Genomic DNA, 21,317 nt, shown 5'->3' with positions numbered 1-21,317 from the left:
TGGAATGATTTTATACCCATTTCTCAATAATTATTTTGGTATTTCTCAGTTTCAATTCCAATTCCACAAGTTGCTTTTTTGAACTTTCAAATGTCTGATCAATCAGAGTTCATCATTACAACTGTAGCTTCTACAAGTTAATGACTTAAATATCTCTTACAAAAAGCACCTGTTGATATATTGATATCTGGTAGGCAAATGGTGACGAGACCAATATGATATTTTGTTTGAAATTTATTTAAGACGATTTTTGAAAAGTAACTGATAATATTAAAATAAAGATATATTATGATACCAATTTATAATAGAGAAGTGAGAAAACTCATTTGTAACTAAAGAAGAATCTTCATCTAGACACTAGATAGAATATTCAGTGGTATGGTGTTAATATAATCGCTGGGGTTATCTGTATCTTGATTTGTTTATTGAAGAAAGAAAAAATATATTGCATGCTATATACTAAAAGTCATTGCTTGCGAAGGATTAAGAGACCAACTTCATCTGATAAAGAATGAAATTGGGTTTTTTTAGCTGCTACCAGACTGAAACAGAGTTACTATTGTGGCAGGTCCACAGGGTACCTCTCCCAAAGGTTTTCACATCCTTTTATGGAGCTAGTGTGGGAGTTAATTTACATCTTCACAATCCAGAGGAGAAAAGATCAAGAATAAAGAATTGAGTATGAGAAAGTTTGATCAATACATGAAGGAACAAAAGAATGAAACAACCCTCAGCAAAACTTCAAGATCCTTTCTGCAATGGGTAATGGGTAGGTTTCTTCTTACATTTGCTTTGAAGATCAGGGTATTTTAATGCAGCATGGGAGCAGGACATTAGTGATCAATAGTTTTGCAATAGTATCTTAAATATGGGCAGGGAAAAAATAATTTTTCCTCAAAAAAAGATGATGAAGCCTAAGTGGGGAAGGAGATTTTCATTGTAAAATGTTTCAGTTCTGAAAAATAAATCCCTCTATAATTTTTTTGTTGAAGAGGGGGGAGTAATCTTTTTTTATACTGTTATAAATGTTAAACATTATCATTTTCATTAGTCCGTACATTATTTTGAAGTTGTGTCACAACTCCATATTTCTTCTTATCTATAAAGATTTGTTGGTTTTCATCCAAAGTGTAAATACTCACTGGTAGAATGGAAAAATATCATATTTTTCACATCAAAAATATCATATTTTTCACATCTCACCAAATTCTTCTGTATGTCAAATTTTATTCCAGTAGTTTCTTCTTTTTTCCAGAAATGTTAAAAAACCAACAGTGGGGTTAAGGCCAGTACAATGAATACTAATTCCAATTTTTAATCAGTCCCAAACCAGTTAATTTCATTTAATTAAATGAACTTAACTGGTTTAAGTTAACTGGTAGGTATCTAGTTAGATACCTATTACTGAACATTGTAATATCTCAAGTTCATACTTTACTGCAGTGTAATACCAAAGCAGTAGATAGAGGCAGAGTAGAACCGAAAAATACAGAAAATTGCCAGGCCTTAAATCTAATAAAGAAGTCAGGACTGATTAAGAAGTTTGCCTTGACAAGTTATCTTATGTTGTATTAAACTATATTACTATTCGTACATTATTTTATATTATATGATGTATTAAATCACGTTATTAATATAACAATTAAAAGGCAAATTATATTTTTTTTAAATATATATCTTAAAATACAGGTTTATTTATTTAAATAGCTTTAAGTAAATTAATTTACTTATTATTATTCATAAGTTCAGTTAATAAATTGAATTTAAATAATTTAAAAAAAATTATGAAGTTAAAAAAAATATTACATAACCAAATTTGTCATGGTTAGCTTAGTTAGCAACATTATATTAAACATCTTAAATATATATATATATATTTTTTTTTCTTTAAAGTTTATGTCTGAATTCCATCTGTTATAAAAGAACTACAATAAATTAAAGTTGCAAAATCTTAAATAAGAGTTACATGTTATAAAACATGTATAAAATATATAAAGAAAGTCACTAAATTATGTTTAATGGTAATGTGATGTCCTAACAACAATGCATATATTAAGTTTTCCATTCATAGTTTGCATTGACCAAAGGCTTCAACCTGTTTTACACAGATTTCAGTTAACATGATGCAGATCTATTAAAATTATAATGTATTACAGCATGTATTTCAAGTTTTTTTTACAACTTCATTATAGTTATTAATTTAATTATTATTATTTTTAAAAGATAATCATGTTGGATTTTTTTATAAAGGAAATTCAGAAGAATAAAAAAATCATCATTATGCATCAGACAGTAAAGAAAATATAATCAGATACCTCAGGTTGTTGTGGAAAGTAATTGTATGAGGGTACACGTCAAATATTAGATGAACTGAAAGGGAGATGGTAAGACTCATGTCCAATGTAGGTGACTGCAGATCTACATAAAAATACTGCAATATATTCTTCACTATTGTGGTTATTTCATTTTGATAATGGACCATAACATGATATCATATTTCTATATACTTAAGCCAATCTCTGTCGCAGAATGGTAGTATCGTGGTCTTTCATCTGGAGGTCCTGGGCTTGAATCCCAGTCAGACATGGCGTTTTTCATAAACAACAAAAAGTCCATTTTCATATTCCATGTACAAACTTCAAAGCTCCTGTGTAATTTCAACAACCAAAAAATAAATAAATAAAATAATTATAATGTAATTTTTGAAATGTGTATTACAGAATATGATTTAGTGCCATTGCATTTACATTTGTAGAATTTTATAACCATTTTTTTTTTTTGTATATATATATATAGTTATTTAAAAACAATATAAAACATTCAACTGTTTTCAGGCTTGGATCCAGTATTGGTACTGTGTAACTTGGATGTGGACACTCATTTACACAGTTGATGTAGGACGTGCATTACAAGATAAACAAGATCGTTACTATCTTTACCATGCATTTTGCTGGACTGTCCCAGGAATTTTAACTGCTGGAAGTTTATTGTACTTGTATTATCCTAATTTTGATCTTACGTAAGTAAAATACATTATTAGAGCTATTTATATTAATATTTCAGTTTGATAAAATTAATTGTAAACGTTTGATCTGAAATATTACACTTACACTCTAATATTACTGGCAAAACACACACACAAAATTTTATTTTGTATTTCTGTTTTCCTCAATTCTTAGTTAAAATGAAACAACAATTTTTCTACTTATTTTGTTCCTCCATGATCAGGTGGTATACTTTTATAATATAATGGTAATAAATAATAATAGGGATTTATTTCTAACTACTTAAAAGAAAATGTACTTAAATTAAATAGTAGCATAAGTTTTCCTCTTTGATTAAAACGAAACAGGCATAACTGTCAAGTCTAATCTAACAAAAGTCAATCTTATTGTAGGTAACTGATTTTCAACTTAGATTATATTTTAATGAGGTGAATCAAATAGAACATAGTGCTGGTAACAACATTGATAATAAAAACCAATTAATGAACTTTGAAAGAAGTATTAAATACTTCATCCATGAAAACTTACCTCTATCATACATAAAAACAATTTATGAAATGATATAAATAAATTAATAATAGGTAGTAATAAATGAAAAACAAAAAAGAGCTTAAAAAGTCAGGGATTATAAGAAACTGCAATAAACAAAAGATAAATACTAAAAAAGACTATGTCAAAAAAAAACATTGCTATTTAATATAGGATAATTAAAGAGCGTGCAGCTGACAATTTTGCGTATTTTTTTTTTTTTGTCTTCAGTCATTTGACTGGTTTGATGCAGCTCTCCAAGATTCCCTATCTAGTGCTAGTTGTTGCATTTCAGTATACCCTCTACATCCTACATCCCTAACAATTTGTTTTACATATTCCAAACGTGGCCTGCCTACACAATTTTTTCCTTCTATCTGTCCTTCCAATATTAAAGCGACTATTCCAGGATGTCTTAGTATGTGGCCCATAAGTCTGTCTCTTCTTTTAACTATATACTATATTTTTCCAAATGCTTCTTTCTTCATCTGTTTGCTGCAATACCTCTTCATTTGTCACTTTATCCACCCATCTGATTTTTAACATTCTCCTATAGCACCGCATTTCAAAAGCTTCTAATCTTTTCTTCTCAGATACTCCGATTGTCCAAGTTTCACTTCCATATAAAGCGACACTCCAAACATACACTCTCAAAAATCTTTTCCTGACATTTAAATTAATTTTTGATGTAAACAAATTATATTTCTTACTGAAGGCTCGTTTAGCTTGTGCTATTCGGCATTTTATATCGCTCCTGCTTCGTCCATCTTTAGTAATTCTACTTCCCAAATAACAAAATTCTTCTACCTCCATAATCTTTTCTCCTCCTATTTTCACATTCAGTGGTCCTTCTTTGTTATTTCAACTACATTTCATTAGTTTTGTTTTGTTCTTGTTTATTTTCAGCGATAGTTCTTGCGTAGGAATTCATCTATGCCATTCATTGTTTCTTCTAAATCCTTTTTACTCTCGGCTAGAATTGCTGTATCATCAGCAAATCGTAGCATCTTTATCTTTTCACCTTGTACTGTTACTCCGAATCTAAATTGTTCTTTAACATCATTAAATCCTAGTTCTATTTAAAGATAAAAAAGTAACGGAGATAGGGAACATCCTTGTCGGACTCCTTTCTTATTACGGCTTCTTTCTTATGTTCTTCAACTATTACTGTTGCTGTTTGGTTCCTGTACATGGTAGCAATTGCTCTTCTATCTCTGTATTTGAACCCTAATTTTTTTTAAATGCTGAACATTTTATTCCAGTCTACGTTATCGAATGCCTTTTCTCGGTCTATAAACGCCAAGTATGTTGGTTTGTTTTTCTTTAATCTTCCTTCTACTATTAATCTGAGGCCTAAAATTGCTTCCCTTGTCCTTATACTTTTCCTGAAACCAAATTGGTCTTCTCCTAACACTTCTTCCACTCTCCTCTCAATTCTTCTGTATAGAATTCTAGTTAAGATTTTTGATGCACGACTAGTTAAACTAATTGTTCTGTATTCTTCGCATTTATCTGCCCCTGCTTTCTTTGGTATCATGACTATAACACTTTTTTTGAAGTCTGACGGAAATTCCCCTTTTTCATAAATATTACACACCAGTTTGTATAATTTATCAATCGCTTCCTCACCTGCACTGCGCAGTAATTCTACAGGTATTCCGTCTATTCCAGGAGCCTTACTGCCATTTAAATCTTTTAATGCTCTCTTAAATTCAGACCACAGTATTGTTTCTCCCATTTTATCCTCCTCAACTTCCTCTTCTTCCTCTATAACACCATTTTCTAATTCATTTCCTCCGTATAACTCTTCAATATATTCCACCTATCTATCGACTTTACCTTTCGTATTATATATTGGTGTACCATCTTAGTTTAACACATTATTAGATTTTAATTTATGTACCCCAAAATTTTCCTTAACTTTCTTGTATGCTCTGTCTATTTTACCAATGTTCATTTCTCTTTCCACTTCTGAACACTTTTCTTTAATCCACTCTTCTTTCGACAGTTTGCACTTCCTATTTATAGCATTTCTTAATTGCCGATAGTTCCTTTTACTTTCTTCATCACTATCATTCTTATATTTTCTACGTTCATCCATCAGCTGCAATATATCGTCTGAAACCCAAGGTTTTCTACCAGTTCTCTTTATTCCGCCTAAGTTTGCTTCTGCTGATTTAAGAATTTCCTTTTTAACATTCTCCCATTCTTCTTCTACATTTTCTACCTTATCTTTTTTCTCAGACCTCTTGCGATGTCCTCCTCAAAAATCTTCTTTACCTCCTCTTCCTCAAGCTTCTCTAAATTCCACCGATTCATCTGACACCTTTTCTTCAGGTTTTTAAACCCCAATCTACATTTCATTATCACCAAATTATGATCGCTATCAATGTCTACTCCAGGGTAAGTTTTGCAGTCAACGAGTTGATTTCTAAATCTTTGCTTAACCATGATATAATCTATCTGATACCTTGCAGTATCGCCTGGCTTTTTCCAAGTGTATATTCTTCTATTATGATTTTTAAATTGGGTGTTGGCAATTACTAAATTATACTTCGTGCAAAACTCTAAGTCGGTCCCCTCTTTCATTCCTTTTGCCCAGCCCGTATTCACCCACTATATTTCCTTCCTTGCCTTTTCCAATGCTTGCATTCCAATCTCCAACTATTATTACATTTTCATCTCCTTTTACGTGTTTAATTGCTTCATCAATCTCTTCGTATACACACTCTACCTCATCATCATCATGGGCACTTTTAGGCATATAGACGTTAACAATCGTTGTCGGTTTAGGTTTTGATTTATCCTTATTACAATGATTCTATCACTATGCGTCTTGAAATACTCCACTCTCCTCCCTATCTTCTTGTTCATCACGAAACCTACTCCTGCCTGCCCATTATTTGACGCTGAATTAATTACTTTAAAATCCCCTGACCAAAAGTCGCCTTCCTCTTCCCACCGAACCTCACTAATTCCTACTATATCCACCTTCATCCCATTCATTTCCCTTTTTAAATTTTCTAGCCTACCAACCTTTTTTAAGCTTCTAACATTCCACGCTCCAACTCGCAGAATGTTATTTTTCAATCTTCTGGTGACCCCTTCCCTAGTAGTCCCCACCCGGAGATCCGAACGGGGGACTATTTTTCCTCCGGAATATTTTACCAAGGAAGGCGCCTCCATTATTGTTATGTGAAATGCAGAGAGCCACATTTTCTTGGAAAAAAAAACAGCTGTAGTTTTTCATTGCTTTCAGCTGCGCAGTACTCAGAGGACTGAGCGATGTTGATATGGCCGTTTAAGTCATTGTGACTCACGCCCCTAACAACTACTGAAAGAGCTGCTTGCCCTCTTTCAGGAATCATTCCTTAGTCTGGCTCTCAACAGATACCTCTCCGATATGTTTGCACCTTCGGTCCAGCTACTCTGTATCACTGAGCGCTCAAGCTCATATATATAATATAGCTTTTTACAAAATTTTTAAATCTATTTAAACATATATATAGCCTATGACACTCCCAGTAATGTAAGGATTCCAGCGCGGGATCATACATCTACCAGGTGTGTAAATATGAAACCGGAATTTGCCCGTAGATGGCCCTAACTGTCAATGTAGTTAATGTCAAACCGCATCATTGGCGCCATTTCTTTCTTTGACCGCTGATAAAGATTTTCAATTCACAACAATACAAGTTGCATGCATGCCACAGAATAGTTTTAATTAGGGTTGAACATGTTGAGTTTTGTACCTACAAACTACGATTTGCGGACAGTATTGATTTTCTGTTACCATTTAAAGAAAATTGCTGCAGAATTCCATTGAATGCTTGTCGAAGCTTATGGTGAGCATGCTCTTGGTAAATCACAATGCTTTGAGTGGTTTAAAAAAAAAATTCAGAAGTGGTAATTTTGATGTGAAAAATGAAGAAGTGGAAGACCACGAAAAATGTTTGAAGACAGCGAATTGCAAGCATTGTTGGATGAGGATAACGCTCAGATGCAACAACTCGTGGCTCAATTAAATGTAACACGAGAAGCCGTCTCCATATGTTTGAAAGCCATGGGAAAGATCCGGAAGATGGGAAAATGGGTTCCACATGAACTGAATGAAAGACAGCAAGAAAACCGAAAAACCATTTGCAAATTGCTGCTCGCCAGGTAGAAAAGAAAGTCATTTCTCCATTGAATTGTGACAGGTGATGAAAAGTGGTTATATTTCGAGAATGCTACGCGTAAAAGATCATGACTAACTCCAGACGAACCATCGATATTGATTTCAAGGTTACATTGCTATGGAAAGAAGACAATACTCTGTGTTTGGTGGAATCAGAAGGTGTGATCTGTTATCAGCTACTAAACCCTGGCGAAACCGTTAGTACTGAACGCTACCGACAACAAATGATTAATTTGAATCAAGCATTGCGTGAAAAATGACAGTATCAAAAAAGGCAACAAAAAGTGATTTTGTTTCATGATAATGCACCATCACACACAGCAAACCTGTTCAAGGAAACGAGTGAGGCGTTTAGTTGGGAAACACTTTAGTAGCATGCAGCTTACTCAACATTGATTTGGCTCCGTCCAACTACTATTTATTTGCATCGATGGGACACGCACTTGCTGAGCAGGGCTTCACTTCTTATGAAAATGTACAAAAATGGCTCAGTTTGTCTTAAAAGAGCAACAGTTTTTTTGGCGTGGTATTCATAAATTGTCAGAGAGATGGGAAAAAGGTATAGTTAGTGATGGACAGTATTTCAAATAAAATATTTTTTACCATTTTCATACAATAAACGTGTACTTTCTATATAAAAATTCCGGTTTCATATTTACACACCTGGTAAATCGAGTGTTTCATTTACACGAGGTAAACAAAGTATATTTATTTTACATTCTTTTTTAATCAGTGTAATATATAATAGTGATCACAAATCAATGACAATGTTTAAAAATATTAATATAATAAGAATAATAATCATAATGCTCATAATATTAATAACTTTTTTTACGTAAATATATTTATTCTTGCAAACTTGTGCCTATTATCTTATAGTGACTAGGATTTCTTTAAATATGTTGTTCGTGATGCACCTATTGCGAGAAGATGTGTCCAGTGACCCAAATTACTATTTTGTCATTGGCTAGAAAGTATAAACAATGATGATTTATTGCACATTAATGACTTATCACATTTATCATATAATATCTGTGTGTGTGTGTGTGTGTGTTTTTTTTTTATGTTGTATGTGTTGTCTGCATATGTGCCTGTGTGTAGTATGTATGTACATGTAAATGTAGTATAATAATTAGTCTGTAGAGTGCTAGAAGTTTTAAGAGCATATGAGTGAATGAGTGAGATATAAATATATTGATATAAATACAGAATATTACATTATAATAACAATCTATAACATTTATGACCATAATATAAATCACAATTGAAAGCGTATTAATAAAATACAATAAATGAATGAACAGAGCAGATGTGTTGTTTCTTTGCTCCACGTTTTTTAGATTTTTTATTGGTTTTTTGGTTTGGACTATTGGAACTATTGGTGAATATATTAGTGCATGTGTTTTAAAGAAAATTGTGATTAAAGGATAACGGACTACTTTTTTATGTTTTTTCTAACGTTGACCTAATTGCCATAAGCGTTAAGGACTACATTTGAGTAGCTGTTCTGTTTACAAGATTCGACAAGCAACCAAATACTGTAAACAAGGACTTAGGAAATTTTCTTCAATCTTCATGGTGAGTGCGCTAATTTTTTCTAAGTCTGGAGACAGGAATATAAGGGGGAATGGTTTTTTCTCAATAGATCCCTTCCTGTACTTCTTACCCCCAAACCAACTGGGATCTATTCATTCCAGGTCCTTTCCGACCCCCTGACCCTCCTTCCTGGCCTATATTTTTTTGACTTCAATTTGGGGGATACATTTTCGGAACCCCGAAAAAATTTTTTTTCGAACCCCCTCATTTTTTTGACCTCATTATTGGCTTCATTATTTTACCTTCCCCCCAAAAAAAATACCGTCCCCCCCTTTTTTTTTGGAGCCCCTAAACCCTCCTTGTGGGGCATGAAAATACTAGGAATTAAGAGTAGAACACAGAGATAGTACTTAAAAATTTTTCTGACCTTTCTATCGGCAGCAATAACCAAACATCATAATGGATGAAGAGTCGTCCTCTTCTGTCTCGACCGGCTCGTCAGCATCCAAACCAGCTAGATCTGACAAAGGACGGAAGAAAGTTAAAAAATCATCAACGGATGAAGAGGATCCACCATCAGGAAACCTGAAAACCTTTACCAACAGACTGGGACTTGTCCTGTACATTTTGAGACAGAACCACGGTACTGGACTTCATGATTTTATCAATACGCATGAAAAAGAATTGCAAGCTATCTTCAGCGGTCTCCAGGAATTGCTTGACTTAACTGTACCCACTAAACGAACTACACAGGCGACTCAGACTGATGAACGACACACGTTTGATATGCGCAACAATCCTAGATGAAAAACTGACTGATGCTGAACTAATCGGGTTAGCAGCGAAACGCTAGCCAACAGACCTATCTGGACATGTGCAACTGGTGAACAATGCAGGATTGGCCGAGGGAGATGTCTGCGCATTCAGAACTCTTGAACGTCGGCGGGGAAATGCGGGTGTACAGTCCTCAGACATTAGACAAGGGGATATTATTAAAGAAGAAGCTACCATCATGGGAAGGAAGGCTGACAAATCCTTTAAAGGAAAATATAAGATTTTCTATGACCTGGAGGAAGGAGAACAAAATGCACTATGCGGCATCTTAGGGGCGATCAGGAAGGTGGTGAAGGATTCCCCGTCTCCAACTTTTGTTTTACCGGAAGGAAAAATCGGTATGGCCATAAAACGTATGTTAATATATACGTTGAGAGGGAGACTTGGTAAAATAAAAATGGTGTTGCCACATACAACGGCAAAAGCTTAAAGTGGATCTGTTCAGAGCGTCAGGTTGACTACGCCAGCTGTTTCTGACAGTAGCACGCTAATAGTAAGATTCACGGGAAGATCATACGCTGACCTTCTTCGTACTGTGAAACAATCTGTTACAAGAGAAGAGACTGGAGAAGTCCTAGCATTACGTAAGGGTGCTGATGAGCAATTATGCATTCGGATCAAGGGACGTACGAATGCGGAGGGTTTAAAAAACGTGCTCAGGGACAGAGCCGCAGACCTACAGATTGATCTAAAAAGAAGTCGCAGGACCGTGGTCCATCTCAGAGACTTGGACTGTGACGCAACTGAGAATGAAATAAGAGATGCGGTGGCTGAAGTATTGGCGATCAGGATGAATTTAAAATATCTTCCATTAGACCCGCTTACGGTAATACGCAAAATGCGTCACTTATCACAACACACAGAGCGGCAATGAAACTTATACAGGCGGGAATTCGTATAGGATGGGTACTTTGTAGTTCCAGATAAGATCCGATACTCACTGCTTTAGGTGCTGGGAGAGATGGGCCACCCCTCCTCTCAATGTAAGGGGCCTGATCGCACTGGTCGATGTTATAACTGCGGCGGACAAGGCCATAAGAAAAGAGACTGTACGGAGCCTTCAAAGTGCCTGAAATGTAATAAGGCTGGCCATCGGACTGACAGCGGGGCCTGCAAGAAGACTGACTGATAAAACTGATGCAAGTTAATGCAAACCGTTGCGCCTTAGCGCACGACTTGATTTGGAGAACAGCGATTGAGGAAAACATCGACTCTAGCGGTTTCGGAACCTAACAAGAGGAGGGTGGCTGCCTACACTTGGGAGGCTGATAGGAATGCAGACGCTGCTATTCTGAATGTATCAGGTCGATATGCATAGATAGGTGTTTCTAGACATAACGGATTTGTTGCTTTGGAGTCGACTGACTCCCAACAGGGCAAGGAAGGGGGGGGGGTGGCGATCGGAACGTCACTAGGCGAGTGTCTTCCCCTACGGGGCTGGAATGTGGAATTGACTCAACATATACTAGTATCTACATATATCTTCCCCAACTCGGGGATGGTAATATTTTCTGAATTTATAGAAGAAGAAGAATTTATAAGAGGACGTCGGAAACCCATTGTATTAATGGGCGATCTGAATTCTGAATGTCGTGAGCTGGGTGGTAGGCTCTCGACAAGACGCGGATATGCCATGGTCAGTATGTTTGCGGCAGTAGGGACACGTATGTGTCCCCACATATATCGGATGGGGTCAAGGCTCGATCGTTGTTATAACGATGGCAACAGAAAGTATAATTCCAACCATTACTGACTGGCGCGTGCGGCAGGAGGAACTTGCTACTGACCACAACGCCATCACCCCACGCTGGTAGCCAACGGACTATGAAGCTAGAAACGTGGCTGATGAGGTTTCGCAAATGTTTGATGGAAATACACAAATAACCCCAGAACATCTTTTTGAATACTTCCAAAATGCTTGCAGACATGCAGGACAGCAGGATGAGCCAGGTAGATGCCGGTTATACTGGTGGTCTCCGGCAGTTGCAGAAATAAGAGCATCAGTACTCGCATTGAGGAGAAGAATGCAGCGGGACACGCGTAGAACTGGTCGAGTGGATGAGGTAAAGAGAGAAGAATACAGTCACGCATGAAAGGCATTAACTAATGCTATCAGAGAAGCTAAGATAAATGTATGGGAGAAGTTCATTGCTGAGATTGATGCTGATCCTTTGCGCTGGGGGGGGGGGGGGGAGGAGCCTACAAGGCTGTGATGGACTGATTTGGTAGACATATCCCCTGGTGAAGTGGTGATTGAAAAGGTGAAACAATTATTTCCAGTCTTAGAAACCGAATGGAGAGAGATTCTGGTAGTGCATAACAATACGCTCACTATTGATGAGCTTAAATCTGCAGTAACCCCCTTACATCCCAACAAGTGCCCGGGGCCTGACTCGGTTCCAGGCAAAATTGTTAAGGAAATAGTGTATAGACAGTATTGGACGCATTCAACGTGGCACTAGAAAAGACATGCTTCCCAGACTGTTGGAAATACAGTCTTGATTACAAAAACCAAAGACCAAAAGCCAGGAGAAACTACATACAGACCGATATGTCTGTTAAATACCACTGGGAATTTATTTGAACGAATGATTGTCACCAGACTCGGGGCTGAATTGGAAACAAGAGGCGGATTGTCTCACAAACAATTCGGTTTTGTCAAAGGAAGATCCATGGTTGACGCTCTGCAGTACATGATTAACTGCGCCAGAGAAAGAGCGGGTAGTTCTCGGCGTCGACGGAGGATACCATTGGTTGTCCTCCTAGACATCAAAAATGCTTTCGGAAGCCTCCCCTGGCCGGTTATCAATCAGGCCTTGATTGAAAAAAAACTTTAGTCCATATCTCAGAAGAATTATGAATTCTTACCTTCATCACAGAACGATGCACTTCAGTACTGAAGAGGGAGACGTCCCAGTTGAAGTATTTGGAGGAGTTCCACAGTGGGTTGGTTCTTGACCACTCCTGTAGAACTTAGCTTTCGATGGGGTGTTACGTATCGAGTTCGATGGAGATGTGGAACTAGTGGCCTATGCGGATGACATAGCTTTACAGGTTTCCGGGTATTCTGAACAAGAAGTGGAGGAGTATGCAAATACCGCGATCATAAAAATACAGGCATGGCTTTCAGACAAAGGGTTGATGTTAGCGCCCGCTAAGACCTCAGCGACAGCCTACGATTGGCCGTCGTAGGCTCCAAAACATAATTGTCTGAGTAGGTGATACGGTCATCTGCGCAACCAACACGGTCAAATACTTAGGGCATATGGTTGCATAAAAACCGATTACATACTGTACACTTGAACAAAGTGACTGAACTTGCAGAAACTGTCATCGGAAAATTAAAATGACTGATGAGTAATCACCGGAGTAAGCCCTTCTAAGAGAAAACTGATACTGTTCAATAATATACTATACTGTCAATAATAGCCATGTCAATAATATACTATACTGTTCCGGCTTGGGTGGAGGCTTTTGATAAAAAATTTAACCTTCAACGACTCTCATCTTTACAGCGTAGGATGAATATAAGCATAATATCGGCTTACAAAACTGTTTCAGAGAATGCACTCGAGGTGATTGCGGGAGTTCCTCCCGTACATCTTCGCGTCTTGATGTTGAAAAGGATATGGCATGGTGTGCCGCACAAAGAAGCCCAAAATCAAATGTTGGAAGAATGGCAGACATACTGGCAAGCCTCAAATACCGGTTTTTGGACAAGAAGGATGATTCCATGAATTGACTCGTGGGTCTCCACAAATCATGGGGAGGTGGGCTTCCATCTCTCTCAGTTGTTGACTGGACTTGGAGGGTTTGGGGCTTATCTCCATTGCTTTGGCAGAAGGCTCAAACTGGTTTGCCAATACTGTGAAGAAATAGATACCATGGAACACACGATATACTTGTGTCACCGGTGGGACGAACTGAGGCATATATGTGCCATTCAAGGACTGACACCAGATAATACCATACAATACATGTTAATACATCGTGAATGGAACGCCGTAGCAACCTTAATCACGAATATTATGAAGACTAAGGAACGAGACGCTGTTGAGTGAAACGAGGTAACCTGGAGGTAGGGTCTTACAGGAGCAGCTCTGCTCATGAGAGGGTGGTTTGCTGAGGTGGGCCACTCTTGATGACTGACTGGGGACCCCCTGAGTTTGTAGGTAATAAAAAAAAGACAGACCCGGCTGGATCCCTCCTTAGGGAGGGGGTATGGTTAGAGGCAGGCATATAAAAGACCCAGTCCTGGCCTACTGGGTGAACGACCCCCGTGGGGAACGGCATAGCCGGGTCCCGCGGGGTCTCAGTAGGATAGAGGCAAAGGCAGCCTCTGAGGGTGTGCAATGCATTAGCTGGTTCACCCTCCTAGATGTGGGGGGAAAAAAAATAAAGTAAGATATCAATCAATAAAATTATTAGTTTAGAAATATTCTCAATTAGTAAAATGTGAAAGGTTTTTTTTAAATAAACAATATTCAATTAATTGTCAGCTACTGGCAGCAAATACAACTCTAATGTACAGGTCTTCGGAGCTGACCATTAGCAGTTTTTAAATCGATGACTCAAACTAATTGGTCAGGACCTGGGTAAACTTTAGTGATAATTCTGAATTTCCATTGTATTCTTATGCTATGTATTAATCTCCTTAGAGATTAATAATAAGTCTCCAATAAACAGATTATGTGAAGGGAATTGCCATTTATTTCTCTACTGTAGATAATGATGATAGTCCTTAGACCATTGTTTCCAGATGGATTGGAACAGAAGACAAGTGGACAACTGATAAGAAAATGTCCAGGCGATAGTGGTTCTGGGTCCCTATGATTTGTAGAAACAGTAAAAATGGGATGAGAATTAAGATGTGTTTCAACCTGTGTTAAAACTGTATACAATTCTTCAAAGTTCAAGATTGTTTGTCCTACTAGACGACGTACACGATATTTTATGCTACTAATTACACTTTCCCATAAGCTACCAAAATGGGGCTTAGAAGGTGGAATAAATGACCATGATATATTTTGTTTGGATGAAAAGAGTGAATGTTTGATTTAAAATTTTCTGAATTTAAGAATTTAAATAAGTCATTGCCAAATATTTTTGGCAAAACAGAAGTTGGAACCATTATTGGAAAGGATTTGGGTAGGAATACATCTTCATGAAATAAATCTCTTGAGTGTTGCGATAAATGACTGTGTAGTCAAATCTGGGACTAATTCTAAATGAATTGCCCTGGTACTGAGGCATATAAAAAGCATGGTATAAGATTTACTTAAGGCTTTGGACTGTTGCCTGCCATGACGAATTGTAAGTGGACCTCCATAGTCTATTGTACAGACAGAAAATGGATGAGAAGGTAATTACTCTGAAAGGTGGTAACTGACCTCGTTGTTGCATTTGAGTTTTTGTGTTAAAACGAAAACAATTCAAACATTTATTAACGATTGATGAAATGCTTATTTCAGCATTTAAGATCCAGCATTTGTGGCGTAATGAATGATGCGTCAATTGTATACCAGAATGTAAAAGACGTAAATGCTCAGCAGTAATAATTAATTTAATTATAGTTGTCTTTGAGTGTAGGATAATAGGATGTTTAGCTTGATAATATAATAAAAAGTGTTGTAATCTACCTCCCACTCGTAATAGTCCTAAGTCATCCAGAAATGGATCAAGTGAAATGATTTTATTTTGGTTAGAAATAATTTGATTGTTCTTAAGTTTATTTATTTCATCACTAAGATATATACATGTTGAGACTGTTTTATGAAAGAGGTAAGGGTTTGATTTAATTCCCTTGTAGTAAAATGACTAGTAATTTGTTCAATTTAATTTAAGATTGTGCCTAAATCAGAAATAAAAGCAGAATGTACGAATTAGCTTATGTAAAGATGAAAATTATTGTGCATAGTTAATAAAACTAGTATGTACTTAAGCTGTTGATATATGCTTTATGCTTTTCTATAAGACATTCCAGATCATCACTGTAGTTATTAAATTTAATATGAACATTTGGCCAATGAGATGAAAATTGTAAGAGCCAAGGAGGACCATGCCACCAAAGTGATATACCAATTAATTTACTTAACTTGGATTACAACCCCTAGACAATACGTTAGAGCTGGATTTTCCAAAGACTTAATATAGTGCCATTTAGCATTTGAGGTATCTCTTTGAATTTCATTAATTCTATTACTTATAAATACCTTCCAAGCAAACAGATGTCCATGAATCCAGGACAGTGCTATTGTTGAATCTGAATACAAATGTATTTCATCAATATGCATATTCAGAGCATTTATTACCTTCACTAATAAACATGAGAGTAGTAGAGAACCAGATAATTCAAGCCTTGGTAGTATTATTTGCTTTAAAGGAGCAAGTCTTGATTTTGAACAAAGTAAATTACATGAAATTGTTAGATTAGAAAATAAAGTTCGAATGTAGATACAACAGCCCCCTGTTGTATCTACATTCAAACTTTATTTTCTAATCAAACAATTTATGGAGGCATCTGAAAATCCGTGTATTTGGGAGAGTTAGCCTCAGCGCCATTGTTGAATTTAATTGGATAACTTATTTTAATTAATTCAATAAAGTGCAACTAATTGTATAATTTATACCATTGAGATAACATTGTTGTGATTAATCTATCATCCCAATTAATTTTAAGTTACCATAAAGATTGCATAAAACATTTATGATGAGAAAACAATGGGACCAGTAAGACCTAATGGGTCAAATACTCCTGTAATAATAGAGAGACTAATTCTTTTAGTATAAATTTTTGCATTAATCAGCTGAGTAATTTGAAATGATAGTGTGTCTGTAGAATTGTTCCATAAAATGCCTAAGATACGTAACTCATGTTCCTGGGCTAAAGGAATAGAACGATTATGCTCAGGAGTGCAGTATTATGATTATTACAGAACCATTGATGAAATGGAAAACCATAATGTTGGAGTAAATTAGAAACATCAACCTTTAGTTGGATAGCTTCATCTAGATGGTCAGAGCCTGAAATAAAATTATCAACATAAAAATAATTTCTAATAGCATTGCATGCTAATGGGAAATCTGTTTGTTTTTCATTTGATATTTGAATTAGGCATCTATAGGTTAAGTATGAAGCAGAAGCGGATTCATGTATTATAGTTCTAAGTGTAAAATGTAGTTGTTGATCTGGAGATTCACGCCACAAAATGCATTATAAATTAGTGACATAAGATTTAACTAGTATTTGATGATACATTTTTGCTATTTCTGATGTACCCTTGATGGGGATTCTTACTCTTTAAGACTTTGGGGGTTGGCGTCCTCATGGGCCTGGCCTCTGCAGCTTTTCTTCCCACTAGATACTGAGCTGCAGAACACTATACACATACACTACACCAAGAACATTATACAATTTACAATGTATAACCTTACATAATAATACTATAACATTCTAAACTATTTCTTATTACACATACACTTGTTGATGTTGTGACACCTTATGAAGCGCAACCATAATCCAAGGTGGGAACTATCATGCCGATGGATGAATGGCTCTACGTAGTGAGTCTCGAACGATGTCCTCTGAGCACGTAGGCGAACCCAGTTGTATTTAGCTCTAGCTACAGTACGCGTGTGCTCAGCTGTAGTGGTCCGTTATATCGCTGGTACTCATGGGACCAATATTCAGTTCCAAAATATAAATTCTATGATCGCTGGTGGTCCATCTGAAAAAACCACCAAAAACAATTTGTGAAAAGGCCTTAATCAGATCTGACTGACGAGGATGTCAGTAATGAAGAAAACAATGTAAATTGTAAAACATTAAATTCGGTAATATGTGAAATACTCAGGAAAGTGGCTCTGTTCATAAGGTCTCGCCCTTCCTGATTAACAATGTAATAACAGGATCATGTGGCTCACCGAAGAACATCAAAAAATTAAAAAATGGATCAATATTAATTGAAACTCATAACGATGACCAGAGTAGATCTCTCTTACGTGTTACTAATATGGGTTGTATAAACATAAATACAATTTACCACAAAACATTTAATTCCAGGTGGGGAGTAATTTTTTGCTGGAACCTTCTGGAGCTGAACATAATGGAAATAGCTGATGATCTTCGAATCCAAGAAGTTGAAGATGTGAAACGTATAATGAAATGGCAGAGCGGAATGGAAGAACCAACACCTTCTTTTATACTAACCTTTAAACTCCCAGTACAACCTGAGAGGATTAAAGTGGGTTACCTGTCGGTTTGGGTACGACCATTCATACCCTACCCGCATCAATGTTTCAAATGCCAAGGTTATGGTCACACTGAAGATGGAGATCTGTGCTTGATGTGCTAAGGAAGGTCACAATGACACTAACTGCCATGAAGATGAAAAGTGTGTGAACTGCAGTGGTTCACATACAGCTCACTCCTGGGATTGCCTAACTTTTGAAGAAGAAAAGGCAATTCTCAGAATCTCTACCAAGCAGAAGCTATCTTTTCCAACTGCATACTGAGAATGCACAGAAACTATTAACTCACGGAACCTAGTTAAACCAGATCTGTCTTTTGCCACCACTACATCATAAACAAGCTCCCACAGAGTTAGGTAATCAGCAGTGTGGATCCTGCAATGAGCTAAAAAAACTTGTTCAGATATTATCTGATAAAGTTGCTTCGCTTACAGACATTATTTCAGAGCTGACAAAAATTAAAAAATGTTGTTAGCTGCCGCAGTTAGTGAATCCAGTTGTGGGATCCCTCTGAGCCTTCGTTAACAGTAGGAGACTTCAATGCTCACCATATTTCCTGGGGCTCATTTTTATGCTCAGGACTATCAACATTATACTGCACCTGTAGGTATTCATACTGGGTGTTTACTACACCTTAGGTGTTGACACACCTTTCATTTTTCTGATTTATCTGTGTTTGTAATCTCCGTGGAAAATCAACCTTATTAATTTTATGTTTGACCTCACAATATACAATAAAAAATCAACACCACCTATTTTTTTTCAGTAAGTGTTTCACCATATTGTCTCCAAGACAAACCCAGACCCAGTAGTATACACAGGTGGATTGAAACATTACGATACCGTTGGATGCACATTTATTGTTAATGATTGAACCTACATTTTTGGTCTACCTGGTCGTACAAGTGCCTTTATTGCTGAACTATATGCTATACATAAGGTTTTGAATACCATTAACCCCAATTAACATCATATCCTTATTTGTAGTGACTTGTGTAGTGTTTTTCAAGCCTTAGAAAAATGTTATTCCAGACATCCTAGTGTCTGACACCTAAAATGCAATCGCTGAGTTGAACTATTGCAACACACAAGTGAGTTTCTGCTGGATCCCTAATCATGTGGGGATTCCAGATAATGAACGTGCAGATTCCACTGCTAAAGACGCATGTAGTCAATCATCCTTCACTACCCGTGTTACTACATCCGACTTTATTAACCATGTTAAACATGCATTTCGAGTGAGTTAGCAATACAACTGGATTGCCACAGTCAACAACAAACTTTGCTATATGAAATATACTATGGTGTCATGGGATTCCTCCCATAGCAAAATTCGCTGAAAGAAAGTGGTCCTCTGTTGATTGTGGATAGGACATACGAGAGCTACTCACAGGTACCTGATGTCAACAGAAAATGCACCGATATGCGTACGATGCAAGTGCCGCTTGACTGTGCGCCACATCCTTGTGAATTGCATATGTTATCCAGCCTTGCATCGTAAATTTAAATTGCCCAGAAATTTTTGTCAAATCCTGGGCAATAATGAAGTTTCGGACTGGGTATTTTTAAAAAAAATACTAATAAAAAATACTATTTTTAAAAATACTAATACTTCGGAGAAATAAAAATACCATTTTACATACTTTTAATAGTGCTCTTAAAATCTTATTTTTTTTACTGTAGTTGTATATTTTGTTATTTAACATTTTAGTTTACGTTTTTTATTTTGCCTTTGTTTTTAGTATTTTAGTTTGAGTTTTAATTATGTTTTTAAAGTTATACTTTAAGTTTCTATTTTGTTTTAGTTTTGTTGTGTTATTAGATTATATATTTTATTTTTATATTTAATATTTTTGTTTTCTGGGCGATAACACAAAACTGTTTTTCGTCCAGAGAAAAAAGAAAGAAAAAATGTCTGATATAATGACATAGTTATGAATTCTAAATCCAAGTATTATTGAGAATAAATCCTGTTGGACAACAGGCCCAACTAATAGTGTATCATTAAGAGATAAACCATTAGAGTTTTTAGCTGAGCCATCAAAAACAACTCGCAATTTAGTAGTTAGACTTCTGGGCTTAAATATTGGGTGGTGAGGTAAGTAATACACATCTGATTCATTAGTTAATAAATCGTCAGAATTAAATAATGACATATGGCCTAACCTTAAGTATTCTTGCATAAAGGTGGAATATTCCCTTTTAAGATTAGAATTGCTGCATAATCTTTGCTCCAGATATAAGAACCTGTTTTTAGTGTTAGTGAAAGGATCACCTAGCTGGAGTTTATCGGATTTATGTGGTAATGAGATGATAAATCTGCCTTGATTGTTCCTAGTGGTATTAAGTTGGAAGTGTGTTTCACATGCAGAAGTTTCATTAACTGAAACATCAGAATCAGTTTCATCAATTTTTTAAAAAATTTCAAATATAGTTGAAAGATTTAAGTTACTGTTGCTTGTAAAAAGGGATGCAATAGTATTCTTTTGTTTAAATTTAGTAGGAAGATAGCCGCTAAGAATATATCCTAGCTTAGTCTCTTGAAAAATAGAATATCTTGAATTTCGAATAAAATTATGAGGTAAAATAAGATCTAAATAAAATTGGGCTCCAATTAAAATATCAATATTATTTGATGTATTAAATTTAGGATCTGCAAAGAATAGATTTTGAGGAAGATTAAGATGAGAAGTTTCAAATGTATGTAATGGAAGGTTATTAGTTACATCTGACAAAACAGCACATGCGCCTTGAATGAAAAGTTTTTGTATCGTGAATGCAATGTAAGTACTACACTATAATCAGATTTGGCCAATGCATTATTTATACTTGAAATAGGCAAATCTTTATTGAGTTAAAGTCCCAATTTGCAAGCAAACTTGTATGTGCAAAAGTTAATTGCAAAAGTATAATTTGACTGCTTGAGTCTAACAAGATTGTTCACGAATGAGAATGACCAAAAACGTCATCTACAACAGTAGACAAAA

General features: G+C 35.9%; 1 protein-coding gene across 2 annotated transcripts in view; it reads left to right on the top strand.

Annotated features, from left to right (window-relative positions):
- LOC142324193 (G-protein coupled receptor 143-like) overlaps positions 1–21,317 on the top strand; it is a 77,487-nt gene that overhangs the window by 35,199 nt on the left and 20,971 nt on the right. For both annotated transcript variants that reach the window (XM_075364952.1, XM_075364951.1), the window contains exon 4: positions 2,835–3,019. In XM_075364952.1, the coding sequence (XP_075221067.1) occupies positions 2,835–3,019 (185 nt within the window). The remainder of the gene's footprint in view (positions 1–2,834; positions 3,020–21,317) is intronic.

Source organism: Lycorma delicatula, chromosome 4, assembly GCF_047948215.1.
Source record: "Lycorma delicatula isolate Av1 chromosome 4, ASM4794821v1, whole genome shotgun sequence".
In the NCBI taxonomy this organism is placed as follows: domain Eukaryota; kingdom Metazoa; phylum Arthropoda; class Insecta; order Hemiptera; family Fulgoridae; genus Lycorma; species Lycorma delicatula.
Note: the sequence above shows the minus strand (reverse complement) of the source record. Positions and strands in the feature narration are given on the sequence as shown.